The sequence below is a fragment of the Bacillus rossius genome, chromosome 16 (assembly GCF_032445375.1).
Source record: "Bacillus rossius redtenbacheri isolate Brsri chromosome 16, Brsri_v3, whole genome shotgun sequence".
In the NCBI taxonomy this organism is placed as follows: Eukaryota; Metazoa; Arthropoda; class Insecta; order Phasmatodea; family Bacillidae; genus Bacillus; species Bacillus rossius.
Window position 1 is genome coordinate 9,049,645 of NC_086343.1, and position 20,015 is coordinate 9,069,659.

The window sequence follows — 20,015 nt, forward strand, 5'->3', positions numbered from 1 at the left end:
GGAAAAGTATTTGACGGACGGGCGGATCATTGGGAATTGCTCGGCCTGACGACGGACGGATGCGACCGGATTATTGGCGAGTCCAGCTTTATTCTGGCCCTCCCATCCACCCCCACCCCCCCAAGCATCCCCCCCAACTCGTTACTATTTCTTTCGCAACCCGTCGAACCGACTGGAAAAAAAAATGACGTCAAAACTCGGGATGATGGCCGAGTCGAATGGTTGTGAATGGCCGCAATTGAGTCAAGAGGTGGTTGGAGGGATTGCTTTATTTTCCCATTAGGTCAACTCTCTCTCCTCTCTCTCTCTCTCTCTCTCTCTCTCTCTCTCTCTCTATCTGTGTCTTTATCTATCTTCCCCCCCCCCCATCTTTTCTCCTTCCACAAATCCGCGAGGAGTTTTTCGCGGTTGAGCCCGAAGAACAATTTTCTCGCTGGGACGAAAAAAAAAATTTAGAAATAAATGACGGCGCCAGAGAAGCTGGAAAAAATTGTGGGATTTTCTGTGGCTCACCCATATGTGTGTGTGTATGTGTGTGTGTATGTATATATATAATATATATAATATATATATATATAATATATAAGTTTTGAAGGCATCAGACACCACTCCAAAGTTGTTGGGTTTTTTATATATATATACCTCAGCTTCATGACTGATTGACAGCGAGGTCATAAGGGCTAAAGCATGTGGGATTGTTTCGGAGAAACCTCGGGATTCAGATACAACGACAGCTGGCCTTCGAACTCTAATTCTTCCGAATGCGAGTCCAGTACCGAGCATTTCGCTCGGTAGTCGCATAGTGACTACGAAACTTAATTATTTTTTTTCCTGCCTGAATGCATTATCAATCTAAATTCAATAGTAGTTTCCTGACAAGCATTAAAAACCTGTATTTAGTTATCATCAAACTATTTTTTTTTTCTGTGAATTTTGTTTTTCATTATTCCTAACCTAACTTATTCTAAGTGTATTGGGTTAGAAGGGTGCTGAGTTAGGAAAATAAGTCCAAGCCTACGCTTAGTCATGCTGGGTTTCAATCACGCGGGAAGGGTAGCATGCTTCGTGTGCTTTGATTGGCGATTGTCCAGCGATTGGTAGCGATTGACTCCTCTTTAATAACTCTAGACTGTAACTATGTTAAGTTTGGGCCCAGGTAGAACATGCATGGAGACGCGGGGTGCCGTTAGGGCATGCCTTAAGGGGCCCGCCTCGTCAGGGGTGTATGTGTGTCAGCGAGGCGGGATGATAGAGCGCGACGCTCGCTGGTGCTTCTAGCGCGGTGTCTCCTCTGGACTGGCGCGCAGTCTTCTCGTCGTCACAGGACAACTGTGAAATCTGAGCGGTGACCGTAGCATTATATGGCCGACAAAATGATGATAAAGGTGTCCCTTAAGTACTTTTAAGAATTTGTACCGGTTGTTTTAAGCCTAAAAAATTACTCGGAATCATGCGTTTTTAGCCATTTTAACACTTCTAAAAATACTGTTCAGAAACTTAATCCGAAATTGAAAGTACTTTTCGGCGTTAGTCGAACTCTTAAATGCTTTTCGTAAGCAGACCCCACTCGGATAACTTGATTAGTTTTGAAATCGCGTTGTTTTTCCTGAAGCTCTGCGCACCGTATGTGTGTGTGCATAGGGTAGGCGGGGGGCTTAAGCAGGCAGGTTAAGTACATGATGGTCCAGGAGAAGAGTTGTGCTGGGCAGAAAAGAGACCGCCGCTTTGTGGTTTGGATGCTTGGAGTCGAGGCCCGCATTACGTTTGCATCCGCGTATGGATTTCGTTTGAACCAGAGGGGCGGGCGACTGTACTTTCACCACCCATCTGCCTGCCAGTCTGCTCACGAAACTTAAGCCCACCGCACACGGTACAATATCTTCTACTAGTTTGCTTACTAGAATGCTTACTGGTTTCTGTGCTGTGTAGGCTACAAGCTGAAACACTAGGTGCGCTACAAGTTTCTGCTGCACACGATTCTAGCTGCCTCACTAGTTTTGTTAAGAGGATATTCTCCACAACAAAATTTTATTATGATAATTCACATTTTTTTTACTGCATACAAACAATGGTCTTCTTTGTATGCATTTATTAAAACGAGGAGTTGGTCACTATTCCACTTCTTTCCGTCCATGTTTATCACGACATGCGCGCTTAAACGTGTAAACAACCCCCTCGTGCTGTCTTCGTGAGTTCTGATTGGCCACTCCTTAAATATTGGAACACACCAAGCAACGAAAATAGGACGCAAGTCTATTACGCAAAACCAGTAGCCCTGCTCGTACAGTTACTAGTATCCAGTTTGAATTCGGGTGAAGAATCTAGTAGTAGAGCCGGTACGACTCCTAGCTTACAATATTGTAAGGAATATTGTACCGTGTGCGGCGGGCTTTACAGATAGAGAAGAGAACTATTGTGTGTTGAAATTAAATCTGTGGCTGGTGCAGTTGCGCCGCACTCCAGATGCAGGGGAGTTGAATGCTTTCTGGAGCTGGACTCAACGCAGGCACCTCGGACGAGAGAAACGACTGTCCCCTCTCCCACCGTGATTCCTCCTCTTGCTTGCGCTCCCGTATCACTCCCTCCCCCTCCCCCTCCCCCTCCCCCTCCACCTCCTCCTCGGACACGCGAAAGGCACATCCATCACTCGCGACCCGCGACCCCTTGGGGCGGGCGGCAGACACGACCCATGTGACGTCACGTCTCCTTCCTCCCCCCTACTCCCTCTCCATGGTACTACTACATCCCCTCCAAAGGCGAGGAAGCCGTGCCAGACACCCGTCTCGGTGACGTCATCCGGACGCTTCCTTTTCGGCATTCCCACAAAGAAGCGACTCGTTGCGCTGTTAAAAAAAAATTCTCGAGGGACCGACGGTTATTGTTACCGAGATGCACGGTAAAGTAGAAAACGTAGTCCGTTATGTTGAGGGGGGGAAAAAAAATTGTTGTCTGTAAAGTCGGTTTACGGACGATAGTTTAACGTGACAACGTCATAACAAAACATTGATGAAATGATTGCATACTTTTATGAATAAAATTGAATAATTTTTATTAAATTATCACTATTTTGTATGGATACAAAGGAGTGAAATGAAATCTACAATTTAATTGATAAATTTACTTTTATTTGCACTCATTAATTCAAATATGTTTATTACTTTAACGAAGAGATTATTTTAACTATAACTTTTATACATGTTTGCTATTTAACTTCTTCCAATCTGTATTATTCTGTTAAGGATAGGAGATGATAGGAAAAGTAGGAAACGAATGGGAGTGTTTCAAGTTTAATGTGCCTCGAAAAAGTAAAATCGATGGTTGTTCCAATCGAGTGGAAGACAGATAGATGCGGCGCAAGCGTACAATGAGCGTAACGGGACAATGTGCGTGACGGGACAATGAGTCATTCTTTTTCGTGCGTGCAGCCAGCGTTCATAGATTTATTAGATTTCACGTCAAAAAAGTTGTCCTACTTATCAGGATGTCCAACATTGGAGAAAGTATAGTCAGGAAATATTGGATTCCTGGGGAAATTTTTAAAACACCCAGAGTAGTCAGAGAAAGGCAGGTAATTGTGTTTGTGGGTGTTGCTGTACACTCTGCTTATCCTTGAAATAACAGAACTTAACACGAACAAGGACAAACACTGCCGAAGCTACACGAAAGAAGAAGAAAAAGCTCCTCCTAGTGGCATCTAGGACACTTACGCCAGTTACGTATTAGTTGAAAAAAAAAATTAAAAAAAAAGAAACCTTCATGAGCTTTTCAGATAATTTACCAAAGATTTTTGGTGATCATGAAATATTCTCAAAGATTTCTGAAAAACATTCGTATCTTTTTTCAACTCAAGACTATTTTCCACACACGACCAAGAGTAGTAAATTTGAGGACGCAGCATGATTAATTTTTAAATGTTTTCTTCAATCAAAATTCAAAATTTGTATGGATTTACTAACGTTCAGATTTGAGAGTATAAATTTTGTAAGTATTCCAAGGCAAGTGTCTTGACTTATTTAATGGCATGATTTGCGTCTGTATTCTGCTTTGTCCGATAGCCCTTCCCGGAAAGTCTTCCTGGGTGAAGCAGCTTCATTGTAGCTTCGCACAAATATTAATTTTGCAAGATAACCATGCAATGCACTATCGACGTTCACCTCTAGTTATATCAACGTATCCTGTGCATTTGTTAAAAGAAAACTTAAAAGAAAGTCTTTATAAATACACTATCAAAACTATTGATTAAAAAAACCAATTTTACTAGATTAAAAATATTAAATCCACCAAATCTTAATCAAGTGCCCCTGTGAGCAGGCGGGCCTCTTCAATCAGTACCCGTAAGCGTAGAAGGTATGAGCGTCATAGGTCCTCAGTCTTACGTCAGACACTCGCTCACTTCAGAAAGCAAGAGCAGGTGGGAACAGTCGATAATTCGGAAAGAGATCAATCAGCAGAAGCCGGGTTTCCCGGGGATATACAAGTTTTTCTTCAGGAATTACAATTTATAATACCAGCTTAAGTCAGGAATACGATAGTCTCTGAACTACTTATTTGAGACTGTCCACTTAAATCACACGGAAATAATCTTCGAAAAGTTTTCAGCTCGTTAAAAAAATCAGGATATCTCTGCGAAATAGTTGATAAAAAAATAACCCTGTGATATAGTAAAATGTAATGATTTTTTATTATTATTAAAAGGTTCTGAAAAATAAAATTCCTGAAATTGGTTCACCAGGTATTTGTGGACTAAACTGGTCTGTTATTTTCAGTTTTCGGAACAAGGGTGGTTACAGGCCTGTCAAACTTTTCCGTGGCCGCGACCATTTTCCCGGAAATGTCGTTCGTCGGAACGATGCCTCGTTGATTATTCGTGAGTGACGTCGATATATCAAAGACGGGGAGTCGATCGATTGGTCGTTCGGCGGTCGTCCGTAACCGCAACCGCGGGCAATTGATTTATCGGAGCTGTGACCCGCACGTCCTGGCGACTTTCACCCCCTCTCTCTTTTTTTATGGGCCTATTTGCCCTACCGGGGGGTGTGTTATACCGCGTGTTTGTGGGTGAGGGGTGGTGAGGGTCGGAGGAAGACGTCTTATCTGCCGTTTGAATGCGGAGTCGGGAGATGCGTATCAACGTGAAATTTGTTCGTACGGATCAGTTTTCGGATCGCTGTTGTTTTCCTCTGTTACGCAGAAGCCCTTATTTAGATTACTACACGACGTTTTAGGACGACAAAAGTATTTCGAAAAAGAACTAACTACCCCTTGTTGGGAGTTTCTTTGTAAAATAAAAATCACTTTTAGCTATCCATACATAGTCAAACGTAAAATGCATTTTTTTACGTGCTTTATAAAAAATCATTTTAAGATTATTTTTATAGTATGCCGTCCTAAAATGTATAATGTTTTTTAGTAAAATTTCAGAAACTGGTTTCTTCCTCGAGATATCTTGCAAATATAAGTCGAAAAATATTTTAACTAAAATGAAAGAAAACTAAAAAAATGTGTACTGATCATCACAGTGCAATAACCTTATGTAAATGGCATGGGCAGGGTTGGCGAAAACCTGAGATTTTTTAAAAGAAAAAAAAGCGTTTTTTTTAAACTAAAGTCCGTTTTTTAAATTACATTTTTTTTCCAAAAGTCTGAATTTTGGTGGGTTTTCTGAGAATTATTTTTTATAAACAATAAAAAAAATATTAAGCCTGTAGAAAAATCTTTAGTTAATTTTTCAAGTTTTTCTGAATTAATTGTTATTTATCTATAACTTGTATCAATTCCTGAAGGGTTTGTTATAATAAGCTGAAATCACTCAAGTGTTTTGTACCTTTGTGAATCTGTAATTTACGCAAGTACTTTGTGTGTATTATTTCTGTTGAATTGCGCAAAAAAAAAAAAATGAGCGCGTGTAACTAGTGGGAAGCCTTCTTTTCACAGACGAGAGAGCCAAACGACCGATCGTGCATTCCCGGTTTTTTTTGTTCATTGTAAATAAATATGGCAGTGTTGATAAAAGGATACTAATGGTCAATTAGGTTAGGTTAGCTACATTATAAATACTTTAAAACATTGTGGACGGTTGACTTGGTTAGGATAGCTAAATTAAAGATACGGAAAAAAAAAATTAACTTCGGGGAACTTCGGATTTGGGCTCTCTCGTCTGTGAAAAGAAGGCTTCCCGTAACTCAGTACGCGTGATAGAAGTGAAACTTCATTGGCGATTCAAACCTTGACTCGTAAGTCTTTGGCCAAGTACCTGTTCTCTGAATAATGTTCGCAAGCTTTTCACGGCGGCAATTGTCTGAAGTAGCTTGGCTTTTCTGGGTTGTAGCCGTGTCCTTGACGAATAATTCACCGACATTCCGGTCAGTGGCGGATCCAGAGTTTCTCCTCGGAGGGGCACTCTAGGATTTCAGAGTAGCCAGAGAAAAAATGTCTTAAAATTACTAAATTTGTATTTAATCTGCTCACACTACACATACACTACACATAACATCCAACCACCAGATTTTATGATTCTACAAGAAATTCACTAATTATATTAAAATATTTTATTGCTTTCAGAAACAATCATTTTTGTCAGCAATATTAATGTAGCAGACAACTGGTTTTTTGGCGGGGGGGGGGGGGGGCACTTGCCCCTGGTGCCTCCCCCCCCCTTGAATCCGCCACTGGTTCAGATCGACATTGTAGTCGCCATCGTCAGGGAACAGTTACCTCTTCTCTGTCCTTTTCGCAACAGAAACCGTTTTCACAACAAACATTCCACGGGAAACATTTGCAATTGAAAATCGGCCTTTGAAAATTTTTCACACTCCCCGGTCGCGCCCAAAGAAGTCTCGCTCGGACGCGTGGCCGCGAGCAGCAGCAGTCGTGTGGGCCTGTCCTCCGCAGGGGCCTTCGAGGACGACGACGTGACGCACGTGGAGGGCGAGGTGAACCCGGTGCGCGACCTGGAGATCATCAACGAGGAGCTGCGCCTCAAGGACCTCGAGTTCCTCAACTCCGCCGTCGAGAAGATGGAGCGCAACGTGCTGCGCGGCACCGACAAGAAGCTCAAGACGGAATACGTGAGTGCCTCCGCCGCGACTCCCCGTCTCCCCGTCTCCCCGTCTCCCCGTCTCCCCGTCTTCCCATCTCCCCATCTTCCCATCTCCCCGTCGCCCCGTCGCCCCGTCGCCCCGTCGCCCCGTCGCCACGTCGCCCCGTCTCCACGTCTCCACGTCGCCCCGTCTCCACGTCGCCCCGTCTCCACGTCGCCCCGTCTCCCCGTCTTCCCATCTCCCCATCTTCCCATCTCCCCGTCGCCCCGTCGCCCCGTCGCCCCGTCGCCACGTCGCCCCGTCTCCACGTCTCCACGTCGCCCCGTCTCCACGTCGCCCCGTCTCCACGTCGCCCCGTCTCCCCGTCTCCACGTCGCCACGTCGCCCCGTCTCCAAGTCGCCCCGTATTCACGTCGCCCCGTCGTGTGCGACGTCCTCAGATTTTTTTATGATTTTAAAATGCTAAATAAAATTAGATAAATATAGTCTATTTAAACCATACCACGCAGTATCCACCCGCATTACCTTCAAACCCAACGTTTTTCAGTTATTTATTCCAATTGGTGACTCCTACACCATACTGCACAAAAATTTTTAAAAATTCAAGTTTGCCAGCTAATTATGCAAAATGTATGAACTGTGTGTGTATATATATTAATTTGGCCACTCATAAAGTCTACATGTTTAACTGTGTTAAACGCAAACAAAATTAATAATAACTTGGAAAAGGGATATACGGCCATAAGTATTGCTTCGCCAACCATTACTTAATCAAGAAGTACTTTTTTTCCGAGGTCATGAATTCATCAGGCGGATAATTAAGGCTTATGCGAAGTACTGCTCGGTTGCCAAACAAGTCCCCGATTGTGAATTCCACTTAAGTGCGTCACAGGCTGTAGGGCGGTGTTAGCAACCATGCATGAAGTATAGAGCTTAAAGAGGGGGGATTAAGTCTCCGCCGTACTGGAATTTACCATCTTTTTTTGCTATCGCAAAATTTCAAACTCGACCCCAAATATTTGGCATGTCAAAGCAAAAAAATAAAATCATGTATCTCCAAGATCTTCTGTACCTGGGTGCAACCACAGACCTAATGACAGGCTCTGGTCTGTAAGCGCCTAGAGAAATAAGTTATTATTTTCACGCGAGCTACTGCAACTATCATGATAACCACAAAAAGTAGCCAAAGCTATGCCCTGTGCCACGTGAAACGAATAGGAAAAAAAAATTGGTTGTCTGTTAGGTCGGTTTACGGACGATAGTTTAACGTGACGTCATAACAAAACAGTGATGAAATGATTGCATACTTTTATGAATAAAATTGAATCATTTTTATTGAAGTATCACTATTTTGTATGGATACAAAGAAGGAGTGAAATGAAATCTACAATTTAATTGATAAATTTACGTTTATTTGCTCGCATTAATTCAAATATGTTTATTACTTTAACGAACAGATTATTTTAACTATAACTTTCATACATGTTTGCTATTTAACTTCTTCCAATCTGTGTTATTCTGTTAAGGATAGGACCATGATAGGAAAAGTAGGAAACGAATGGGAGTGTTTCAAGTTTAATGTGCCTCGAAAAAGTCAAATCGATGGTTGTTCCAATCGAGTGGAAGAGAGATAGATGCGGCGCAAGCGTACAATGAGCGTAACGGGACAATGAGTCATCCGTTTTCGTGCGTGCAGCCGGCGTTCATCGATTTATTAGATGTTATCACGTCAAAAAAATTAGTACGGAAGCTTTACTGCGAGGAATAACAAAATATATTTAATTGGTAGATGACGAGGCCTAATCCCCTGCAATTGGGCGTAGGCCATATGTCGCGGGTGTCTCGCAGACAAGGAGTGAGCCCTCAGCGGGACAGAAGGCGACCTTGGACAGTTTCGGTGCAGGGGTGCAAGCGTAAACACACAAGTGCCAATGCTTCATTATGAGTTACCTTTACATTTTGATTCTGCTTTCTATCTTATTACCTGTTCTATCGTCTATTATGTTTATATTATGTTTATATTATGCTTAATTTAATTGCATGATGTAATAGCATTAATGTGGTTTAATTCCATGATAAGGTGTATCTCCGTAACTTTGTCACCAATAAACACGATAATCCTTACTGTCCCTACTAATATTATAAATGCGAAAGGGTTTTTGTCGGTTTTTCCTTCTTTCACACAGCAACGGATCGCCATGAATGTTTGTGTATAGATAGATTATGGGTCGGGGAGTGACATATACTACGTATAAGTATAAAATGCCATACCTAAGGGAGTGAAAAAAGGGGTGAATTTGTTTTTATAGCAGAAAATCATAAGAGGTAAGTCATAGACACAACAAATAGTGAGTTTGTGTCATTTCTCTATGTCCGCCACACGGTCATATAGTACGGTCTGGCAACTTCCTATCCTTCTCCTTGGCGAACCCGGTCCGCTAGCGAACTAAAGGCGCTAATAACAGTTTAGCTCAGAACTTCGTCAATAGGTGGCGTTGCATTGAATTTGTAACGATTTATCATTTGGTGCGTCCGTCACGTCTTGACTAGGGGTTTACCTGCCTTCCCCACAAAATTGAAGCTGGTAATTGGCGTCCCGGTTTTTGCTGATGCGTAGCCTTGATGCGCCGAATCAACGGGACTTTTAAAAAATCAAAATTTCCCGGTTTTTTTTTCTTTTTTTTTTTTTCCCCCAAGTGTTGTGTCCCACGGACTTGAAACTCGGTAGTGATGTTCCTCATGTCATGGCGTGTTTAGTCCGGAGAACGCTCAGTACATCAGCTAATAATAAAAAAAATCGGTTGTCTGTAAAGTCGGTTTACGGACGATAGTTTAACGTGACAACGTCATAACAAAACATTGATGAAATGATTTCATACTTTTATGAATAAAATTGAATCATTTTTATTGAATTATCACTATTTTGTATGGATACAAAGAAGAAGTGAAATGAAATCTACAATTTAATTGATATTTTTACTTTTATTTGCACTCATTAATTCAAATATGTTTATTACTTTAACGAAGAGATTATTTTAACCATAACTTTTATACATGTTTGCTATTTAACTTCTTCCAATCCTGTGTTATTCTGTTAAGGATAGGACGACGATAGGAAAAGTAGGAAACGAATGGGAGTGTTTCAAGTTTAATGTGCCTCGGAAAAACTCCAAATCGATGGTGGTTCCAATTCGAGTGGAAGAGAGATGGATGCGGCGCAAGCGTACAACGAGCGTAACGGGACAACGTGCGTTACCGGGACACTTTTTTTCGTGCGTGCAGCCGGCGTTCATCGATTTATTAGACGTTGTCACGTCAGTAAATGAATAAATAAATGAATAAATAAATAAATAAATAAATAAATAAATAAAGCTTGGTGCCCCAACATTCAGCTTGGACCGCGGCCGAGAGGTGTTTCGCGGTCGTACCCCCCTTCGGGGGCCCGATCTAAATGAGAATCAGGAGAGGGTCCCGGAACACGTGGGTGGGTTGGTGTTTGTCGGTGGGGGGAGGGGGAGAGGGGGGGGGAGGGGTGCGCCGCGTGACGTCGCCACCGCGATTCTCGCCGAGTCACGGGACGACCATTTACGCCCCCCAGCCCACGCCCCGTCGCGATGCCGCGGTCCCCCGCCTTCTCTGTGGGGAGGGGGGGTGTGAGGGTGGGCCCATCAGCAGCATCCTAATCATTTTGCGTCTGGCATGTCGTGTCGTTGCTCGTGATTTAAAAAAAAAAAAATAATAAATAAATAACTGACCACGTTTAATTGTTCGTAAAAGGTTTTATAAACGTAACGAGTCCTCATATAATTGTCGTTAAAAACTTGAAACAATATATATATATATATATATATTTTTTTAATGTAAGTCCCGGCCATGGCCATCACGTTCGATTACGGACCCTGGACCCAAGGATCGGAGACGTACGCCCCCCCCCCCCTTTTTTTTTTGTCAACCAATTTTACAGTCACGTGCTACATTTTTATTGCATGGTTATTTCTTACCTACACTCTTTTTCAGAATGTCATTTAACCTTAAAAATACGGGGTAAAATTATGTTTACTGTTTTGTAAGTCCAAACTAAGCTTTATTTGTGAAATATTCCAAATGTTTATCTAGTTCGTAAAAAAAAATTATATACTGGTTAAACGTTTAAAAATAAACGGTGCTGGGCTCGGGCCCTGGACCCAAGGGCCCACCCAGGGGCCCACCCAGGCCCACCCTTGTGGGGGCCATGGTCCCGGCATGTATTGAAAGCGTGAATTCGTGTGGTATCCACAGGGACCGGGAAAATTCGTGGGTTCAATGACCTCCAGGTTAGACTCCGCAGACCTCTGAAAAACTCGGACAAAAATTGTCACCTGTTCACTGCAATACATCTCAAGTGGGGTTGTCGGTAGTTCGGCATTTTTTTGGATTTGGGTTTTTTTTTTTAATTGTCTCACAGTTCTCCAGATAAACTTGGACCAATCTTAGAAGCGGAATAGAGGTATAGGTTTTTTTTTTTTTGGGGGGGGGGGAGGGGGGTATTTTATCCCATTGCGAAATGAATTCGCGAATTTTTCAGGTTTCTAGGTTTACATTTTTAGTATGTATTTCAGCAAATCAATAAAAATCAGGTTGTTCCCGGTTCTTGGAAAAACCTAATGTTTATTTACCCACAAATGATGTATATTTGCAACGAAGTTTTAAATATTTATGAATTATTATTCACGATAGCTCTTGTGTTGATGGGACAGAAATTTTCTCATCAGATATTCGCTGAACTTTATTTTATATTTGTCGCCCCCCCCCCCTTTTTTTACCGCTATTTTATATTTAGTAAACATATAATAAGAAAATTTCAAACGAAACGTGATAGGCAATAGCTCTATCGTGATAAATTTTCAGGAAAACCTGTCAAATAATAGGGATGTCATGCAATTACATCCTCTCATAATAATTAATGAAATTTTCAGGTGATTAGTTCCTCTGAGAGACGTTGACAGGATATCTGAAGTTTATATATGCTGCAAACATTTGCACACTGGGCTGGATCTTTTCATTGGATCAAGTGTTGTTTGACTCCCCATGGATAGAGACCTGCAAAGTTCGCGGATTCATTCGGTGATAGGCTAGAATTCAAACACATATATACCTCTTAGATAATTTTTCTATTGGCTTACTGTTCATCCAGACGAATCTCAACCAGTTATAAACCCTCAACCAAAGAAGGATCGAATCACAGACAAACCAGCTGAGACGACTTACAAGTCGGCAGCCAATGAACTTGCGCTATTTGCCCGAGTGTCCAGGGGTATGTGCAGTCTATCCCGAAGGCCATCGAAACCGCGAATTTTGCAGGTCTCTACCCATGGAGGACTACAAGCCAATGGCAAGCGCCGTAACAACGTCTGACTGCATAACGTGCGACCCGGGGAGGGGGTGAAATGTTCCAGCAGCCAATGAACACGGGTGATCGGCTTGATTATGCACACGTGTATGGAGTCTAGACTCAGGAAATAGTGCGAACCTTTCAGCTAGCCATGATGACTAAAGTTTCAGTGAGTGCTCTCTGAAGTGGTTTTTTTTTTCTTCACTGTGTGTTGTTTTTCAATCATTCTGTATGTGTTAGTTTTTTTTCCTTTCGTAAAGCAAAAATTAAAAATAAAAAAAAATGGGAACGTGTAATGAAGAAATATGCTTTTGAAGAAAAATTGGTTTGTTACCGCGATGGTCGAAAACAAACCTGTTAACGACGGTTTACGACCGAGACATGCCACCGGAGACAGTAAAATAAAAAATGACTCATTCTATTTTCCTACAGGCAGCTTCAAGGTAACAGATCATTAGTTGATGATTTACGGACGCCGTTTTCCCATTCAGCGATCTCCGTGGGTTTAACACTGGTCAGCAGTTTCGGGCAGTAGGGATAAATGGCGTCTGCTGTTAACGTCTTTTTCGTCGCTAGGCATCGAACAAGTTTTGGCCAGTATTTAACAACTGTACATATATTTCTTAATGCACTCCAATTTCGACTTTTGGGAGAGCAAGATAATACGCGTTGTTTCCCCTGAAAATAATTAGTTGGCGTAAATTAGCCTCATATTTCCTTCGTCTGGAACAGCTGAAACTGGCCAGACTGATACATACCGTGGTTGTTAACGCCTCCATAATTTCCTTAAGAAAAATTGGTTGTCTGTAAAGTCTGGTTTACGGACGATAGTTTAACGTGACAACGTCATAACAAAACATTGATGAAATGTAGGAAACGAATGGGAGTGTTTCAAGTTTAATGTGCCTCGAAAAAGTCAAATCGATGGTTGTTCCAATCGAGTGGAAGAGGGATAGATGCGGCGCAAGTGTACAATGAGCCTAACGGGACACAGCGTAGCGAAACAATGTGCGTAACGGGACACTTTATCGTGCGTGCAGCCGGCGTTCATCGATTTATTAGACGTCACGTCAAAAAAGTTCTTAATTCGCCAGAGAGAAAAAAAACTTAGGGAAATTGTGTGCGGTAAGATTCTCCGTCAGTCCATCTCATGGTGTTTGGTATTTGAATGTAGGACGCATTAATTAATGTTCGTACGGATTTATTTGAGACGTGGGAGGCGTGAAGCGGTGAGGATGGAATGCATTGGTTTTGGGAGGGAAACGTAAGCACCTCGAGGGGGTTTTGTCTGTAAAGTCGGTTTACGGACGATAATTTCACGTGATAACGTCATAAGAAAAAAACATCGATGAAAATTTTGCATACTTTTTTAATTTTCAAATATTATTTACAGTTTTTGCAAATATAATTACAAACAATTAGTTAAACAGCCCGCCTTAACCTGTTTGATATTATAGAAGATTTTTTTCTCGCACGGTTGGTTTGGCCGGTTCTTTGCACGCTAGGCTCGGGCGGAACGTGACAATTTTTTTTTTCGTGCGTGTGCAGCCGGCGTTCATCGATTTATAAGACGTTTAAGTCACGTAAAAAAAAAAAAAGGACAACGGGAAATGCATTGTTGGTTCGGGAGGGAAAAACGTGAGTATAGGTACCTCGATTTAAAAAAAAAAAAAAAGAAAGGATAATGGCAACGCCCGCCACGTGCGCAACTTCGTACGAATCCCCGGTGCTGATGAAGTTGGGGGAGGTCGCCGTCGGCAGCGGGCAGTGACTGTCCGCGCGGGGGTCCCTCGCCGCCGGCACGGAGCTTACCCCCGGCACGAGCCACCGAAACCCTCGTGACCCTCGATGGCCCCCTGGCCCCGACAACACCTAGAGCCCGCCCCGTCCCGGCACAATGCGCTCCCCCGCCCAGGAATATTAGTAACGAATAACTGCGGCGCCCCGCGGAGTCGCGCCGGGGCGTCGAGGCGAGACCTCACAGGTGTGTCTTCGTGTGGTGTCGGCGCGCCATCCATCATCCTCTCCTTATCCACCTCTCTCTCTCTCTCTCTCTCTATATATATATCTCTACCTCTCTTCATCTTTCTCTGTTTATAATATCTATCTCTTTCTATTATCTTTGAAAGATTTGTGCAACGGGGATGCATGGCTGGATGTAAGCTTTCGGACATACGACCATTGCTGGAGACCTGTAAAATTTTCGCGATTTCAAATCCCTGAAGGATCAGACTCCAATATGATCCTCCACGCACTCGTGCGAATCACATCTGCTGATTGTTCACCGACTTGTAGCACCCGTTGACTGGAATGATCGTGATTCGCTGATTCTTCTGTTAAAAGTTTTTTTTTTTATTGGCCCAGAGTCCTTCAGATAAACTGTGGCCCAATCACTGAAGCAAAATAATGTCGAAAGTATTTGGACTCTATCCTATCGCGAAATGAATCCGCGAATTTTACATGTCTCTATGTCTGTAGAAGAAAACTACACAAAAAAACCAAAAGACAAAAAAACATAAATTAAGCAAAAATTTGCTGTTGACAACAGACATACATGTGCTTAGCAATGGCGTTTCAACAGCAAATTGTTTTCTTAATTTGTGTTTTTTTTTGTCTTTTGGTTTTTTTACATGCTTTATATTAGCTTCACCTGTATGTTTGTTTGTCTGTCCGTCTGTAACTCTTTCGACTAAGAGTGAGTGGCTCATCACTGTAAAATGTCCCACCAATTTCATTACGTTCGTTAACCGAGCGGTCTAAGGCGCGCGACTTCTGTGACGTCAGCTTTCGGATTCAGCGATCTTGGGTTCTACTCCCGGCCACGCCGAAAAAAAAAAGTTTTTTTTTTCCCGGTAAATTCTAAGATTATATCCATACATTAACTGTAAATGATTCGGAGAGACTTTACCATTTCTTTGTGACGTTGCAACTCCAAATAGTTATCTCAGATGGTAATAGGTAGTGTCGGTAACTCATTTCCCTATGATAATTATACATAAATATAGTTTAAAAAACAAAAAAAAACATGCTTTTAAAGAATATGAAACTAAAAAGTTAAAAATAAATATAGTTTAAAAAACTAAAGAAACATGCTTGTAAAGATTATCAAACTAAAAAGTAAAAAATAATTTTAAAATTAATTTATGACAATAGTATATAAGCAATACTAGTATAAATGAGAAAAAAGCATGGGGCGCTTAATATACAAAAAATATGGCACAAAGCGCCTCAAGCTTTTTTCTCATTTATACTAGTACCTATTGCTTATATACTATTGTCATAAATTAAATTTTAAAATTATTTTTTACTTTTTAGTTTGATAATCTTTAAAAGCATGTTTCTTTAGTTATTTAAACTATATTTATTTGTAGTTTTCTTCTACAGACATTACATGTGCTCAGCAATGGCGTATGTCCGAAAGCTTACATCAAGTTAATCTCTTTCTGTTTCTTTTTCTCTTTATGTCTTATTTCATGTCTGAAAACTTTTACGGTTTTTCTCGTAATTTGTACCTACGGAAAAATAATCTACGTCACGGGTGTACGGAAATTCTGAATATCTTACACGCTTTTTGAATTTGAATGTTTTTTTTTTTAAATGTTTGCGTTTCGTTTTTCGTGTTCTGGAAAAAAATCACGTATTTCTCACTATGTGATGTCACTCTGTAGAGCATTGGTCTTCAACTTTTTGAAGTGAAAATTTCTTTAGCCGCGTTCAAGCGATTTTTGGTAGAGGCAAAACTTAACGATTCGCGTCACCGACATGTTAGTGACGTGTTGCGCCGGACTGGAGACGCACAGCCGCCTGTGTACATGTGTACGTATATACACACTAATACATGGTATATACTCGACTGCATCATGTGCGTGTTGGACCCTTTTAGGATGGGTAAAAAATCTTGTGAGTTCGCGTCACCGACATGCTGTAGTAGCAGTAAGCGAAGTGAAAATTGATCACGTGAAAAGTTTAATTTGTGTATATTGTGCATTGCCAAGTGAACACATGACCTAGGTCTGACATCACTGGTAAGTCATGGCTGGGTAATGCATTTTTTACGTAATTTTGAGATACCACTGACATCTGTTGTGACCAAAAAATGATGTAGGAATAAATTATATCATGCTGACATCATACTGATAAAATACCAAAATCATTTTCTTACGTACATTTGACGTAGAAATGTTGTCATATTACTAAAGACCGGAAAAATTCGCGATTTCAAATCCCTAAAGGATAGACTCCATGATCCTCTATGCACTCGTGCAAATTACATCTGCTGATTGGTTACCGACTCGTAACACTTGTTGACTGGAATGATTGTGATTCGCTAATTCTTCTGTTAAAGATTTTTCATTGACCTAGAGTCCTTCAGATTAACTGTGGCCCAATCACTGAAGCAAAATAATGTCAAAAGTATTTTGACTCTATCCTATCGCGAATGAATCCGCGAATTTTACAGTTCTCTACGATATTACACATTTAAAAACAAAGTTTTAAGTTTTCACTTCTGTCGACAGTCCCTATGACTGCTACTTATTTTATTTTATTATAACAATCGCTGTAGAATAAGGAGCTAACCAGGCAGTTTCGATTCAAGAAAAACTCACCTCTGCACTATTGTCTCCTCGCACTCGATAATGGTGCCTATCCAGACTGTTGGACCCCGTACCCTTCCCCCAGCTATTAACAATTATTGCATTGTTATTAGCTCACGCCCTCGTCGTTCACGACGTAGTTCACAGTAAAAGAAGCCTTCTTTTCACAGACGAGATAGCCAAAACCCGAAGTTCCCCGAATTTCATGTTTTTTTTCCGTATCTTTAATGTTGCTATCCTAACCAAATCAACCGTCCACAATGTTTTAAAGTATTTATAATGTAGCTAACCTAACCTAATTGACCATTAGTATCCTTTGATCAACACCGCCATGTTTATTTACAATGAACAAAAAAAAAACCGAAGATGCACGATCGGGAGTTTGGCTCTCTCGTCTGTGAAAAGAAGGATTCCCTTAGGAATTACCTACGGGGTGGGTAGATAATAGAGTGCTAACTACGGAGCAGCTCTTAACCTCACTTTAACCAGCCAAAACCGGTGTTTTAGAAAATTTTTGTATTTAGTGAAGTGATTATTACCCAATTTGGAAATATTTCCTGTCAGTGTGCCGAAATTGTTTGTTACAACTAATTCCTAGTATTAAAAAAACTATTTTCATTTGAAACAAATATCTTATTTTACTATCTCAGCCAACTTTAATATTTGTTATCCTTTTTTTTAATGCGGGCCCATTATCCCAAATATTATAATGTCACATTTGTTATCAGGTACAAGCTTGTTCGATACCATTGTAATTAGTATTTTACAGTGCTGTAGGTCGGGTTTATGAATTTTCCAATGAGTGCAACACGCAGTTGACGCAAGGAAACAGCTGTTGTTTATAAAAGATCGAAAGTTGAAAGACGTCACCAACGGTACAACTTGAAATCGTAAAACTGAAAAATCAAATTTAATTATTGTGATTTTTTTTGATTATCATTAATATATGTGAAATTCTCAATCATTTTATTTTAAAATGTTATTTACGTTCACCATGCAAAAGTTTAACACTTGAAAATGTGCTTAATTTGTTAAAAAGAAAACCATATAGTATTGTTTGCACCATAACGTGTGCATTTTAAAAGTTTTCGAAATACTCAAAGGCGGATACGCAAGGCGAAATGCGGTAAGTTGAAATTGGGGAATTGCTTGCTTTACATTTTTTTTTGCGTCTTTTAATTTACAAACTGGTATTCAAAAAATATGTGTTTTTTTTTTTTTCAACTTCTTTGCGTCTTGTTTTACCTTTTTGCGTTACTTGCTTAGTTTACAGACCTAGCCTAATAGGCACGGTCTGATATATTTTATTTTCTAGAAACATTTCACAATAGTTTTTACACTGCCGTAATGAGCCCGGTCTGATTAATTAATAAATTTTTTTTCAGGAAACTCTTCAGAAAATTCAGCACGTCCTTGATGAGGAGAAACAACATATTCGTTTTGCAGATTGGAACGCTAATGACGTAAGTGTTTTTATTTTTGTGTTTCTCTTGCGTGCAATCAAGTCTCTTGTCTCACACGCAGTGCTGATTTTGTTTTCGTTTTTCCTTCTTTGCATCTTTTGATTGGGCTATTTCTAAAAAAAATTACTCGCTACATACCTTTCATTTGTTGTTCTGCCACAAATATTTTCAACGAATATTCATTTAGTGTTATATCATGTCTGTAATAAGACGTGCAAATATTCGTAATTATCATCACTTGCGCGACTTTTTACATACATGATACCTATTACACTAACTAAACATCTGTTGAAAATATTTGTTGCAGAACAACAAATCCAAGAAAGGTATCGAGTTAAATTTTTGGAATTAGCCCTTTAAAAAAAATTAATAATGAATATATCCACTTGGCATTAAAAATTTTAAAATTTAATGCTTGTGTTTTGTCTGAAAAGTAAACATTATTTGTGATACAAATATTTGTTTACGTAAACACTCAGAAAAATTGATTCCTGAGTTTTTTTGTATAAATAAGAATAATGTTATCCTCGCCCCCTTCCCCAAAAATTAAAAAAATTAAATGTTTTATTGTTTACAAAAATGGTAGTTTGCTTCTGTTGAAATTATAAATGCAAGGTTTTTACGTCACACTGCTATGCACAGAAATGTAGGGCGGTAGCATCCAAAATAATTTTGTTTCGTAATATTTTGTGTTTTTGCGCATGATTTTAAATAAATTTATAATATAAACTTATTTAATGGTTATTATGATTTCAAAGGCAATTTTTTATGTTAGTTCTAGCATGTACTGAAAGCATGCAATCATGTGGAACACAATTTTGGAATTGACCGTTTGTATGTAATGTAGCCTTTGTATTAAAACTTTTTATTTTAGTGTATCAGTCATTGAAAAACTTTTTTTTTTCACTTCAAAACACTGATATACTCATGTTTCTATAGTTTCAGGAAAAACTAATTTTTATTAATGTATGAATGATAAACTAAAAATAAAGTGTTTTGAGGGATGAAAACTACATATGAAAGATTAATCCAAAACGGTATTCAACATCTTTCATGGTTTCAGTATGTGCTAGCACTGACATAAAAATTTAACTTTAGTTTTATACAAAATTAAATAAAGGCTTGTTTAGTAGGAAAAAAACACATATTTTAAACAATGAAACATGGTTATATAATGAATGTATTTAAAAGCATGTGCAAAAACACGTAATAATGGAAACGAAATAATTTAGGATGCTATACTGCCTTAAGTAGTTTGAACAGCCGGGATTATTTTGGACGTCGAATCACTTGGGCTCTAAAGAAGAGTTTCGCATTAAGGTCCCCGCCTACATGAACACACATACGGTGTGCAGAGTTTCAGAAAAAACAACGCGATTTCAAAACTACTCAAGATACCTGAGTGGGGTCTGCTTACGAAAAGCATTTAAGAGTTCGACTAGCGCCGAAAAGTACTTCTGATTTCGGATTAAGTTTTTAAACTGTATTTTTAGAAGAGTTAAAATGGCTAAAACGCATGTTTTCAGAGCAATTTTTAGACGTAAAA

At 40.1% G+C, this 20,015-nt stretch overlaps 1 protein-coding gene across 1 annotated transcript in view; it reads left to right on the plus strand.

Moving 5' to 3' along the window:
• Nucleotides 1–20,015, plus strand: part of LOC134540438 (obg-like ATPase 1) — a 114,245-nt gene that overhangs the window by 64,137 nt on the left and 30,093 nt on the right. Inside the window, exons 5-6 of the mRNA XM_063383188.1 lie at nt 6,892–7,067; nt 18,392–18,469. Of these exons, the coding sequence (XP_063239258.1) occupies nt 6,892–7,067; nt 18,392–18,469 (254 nt within the window). The remainder of the gene's footprint in view (nt 1–6,891; nt 7,068–18,391; nt 18,470–20,015) is intronic.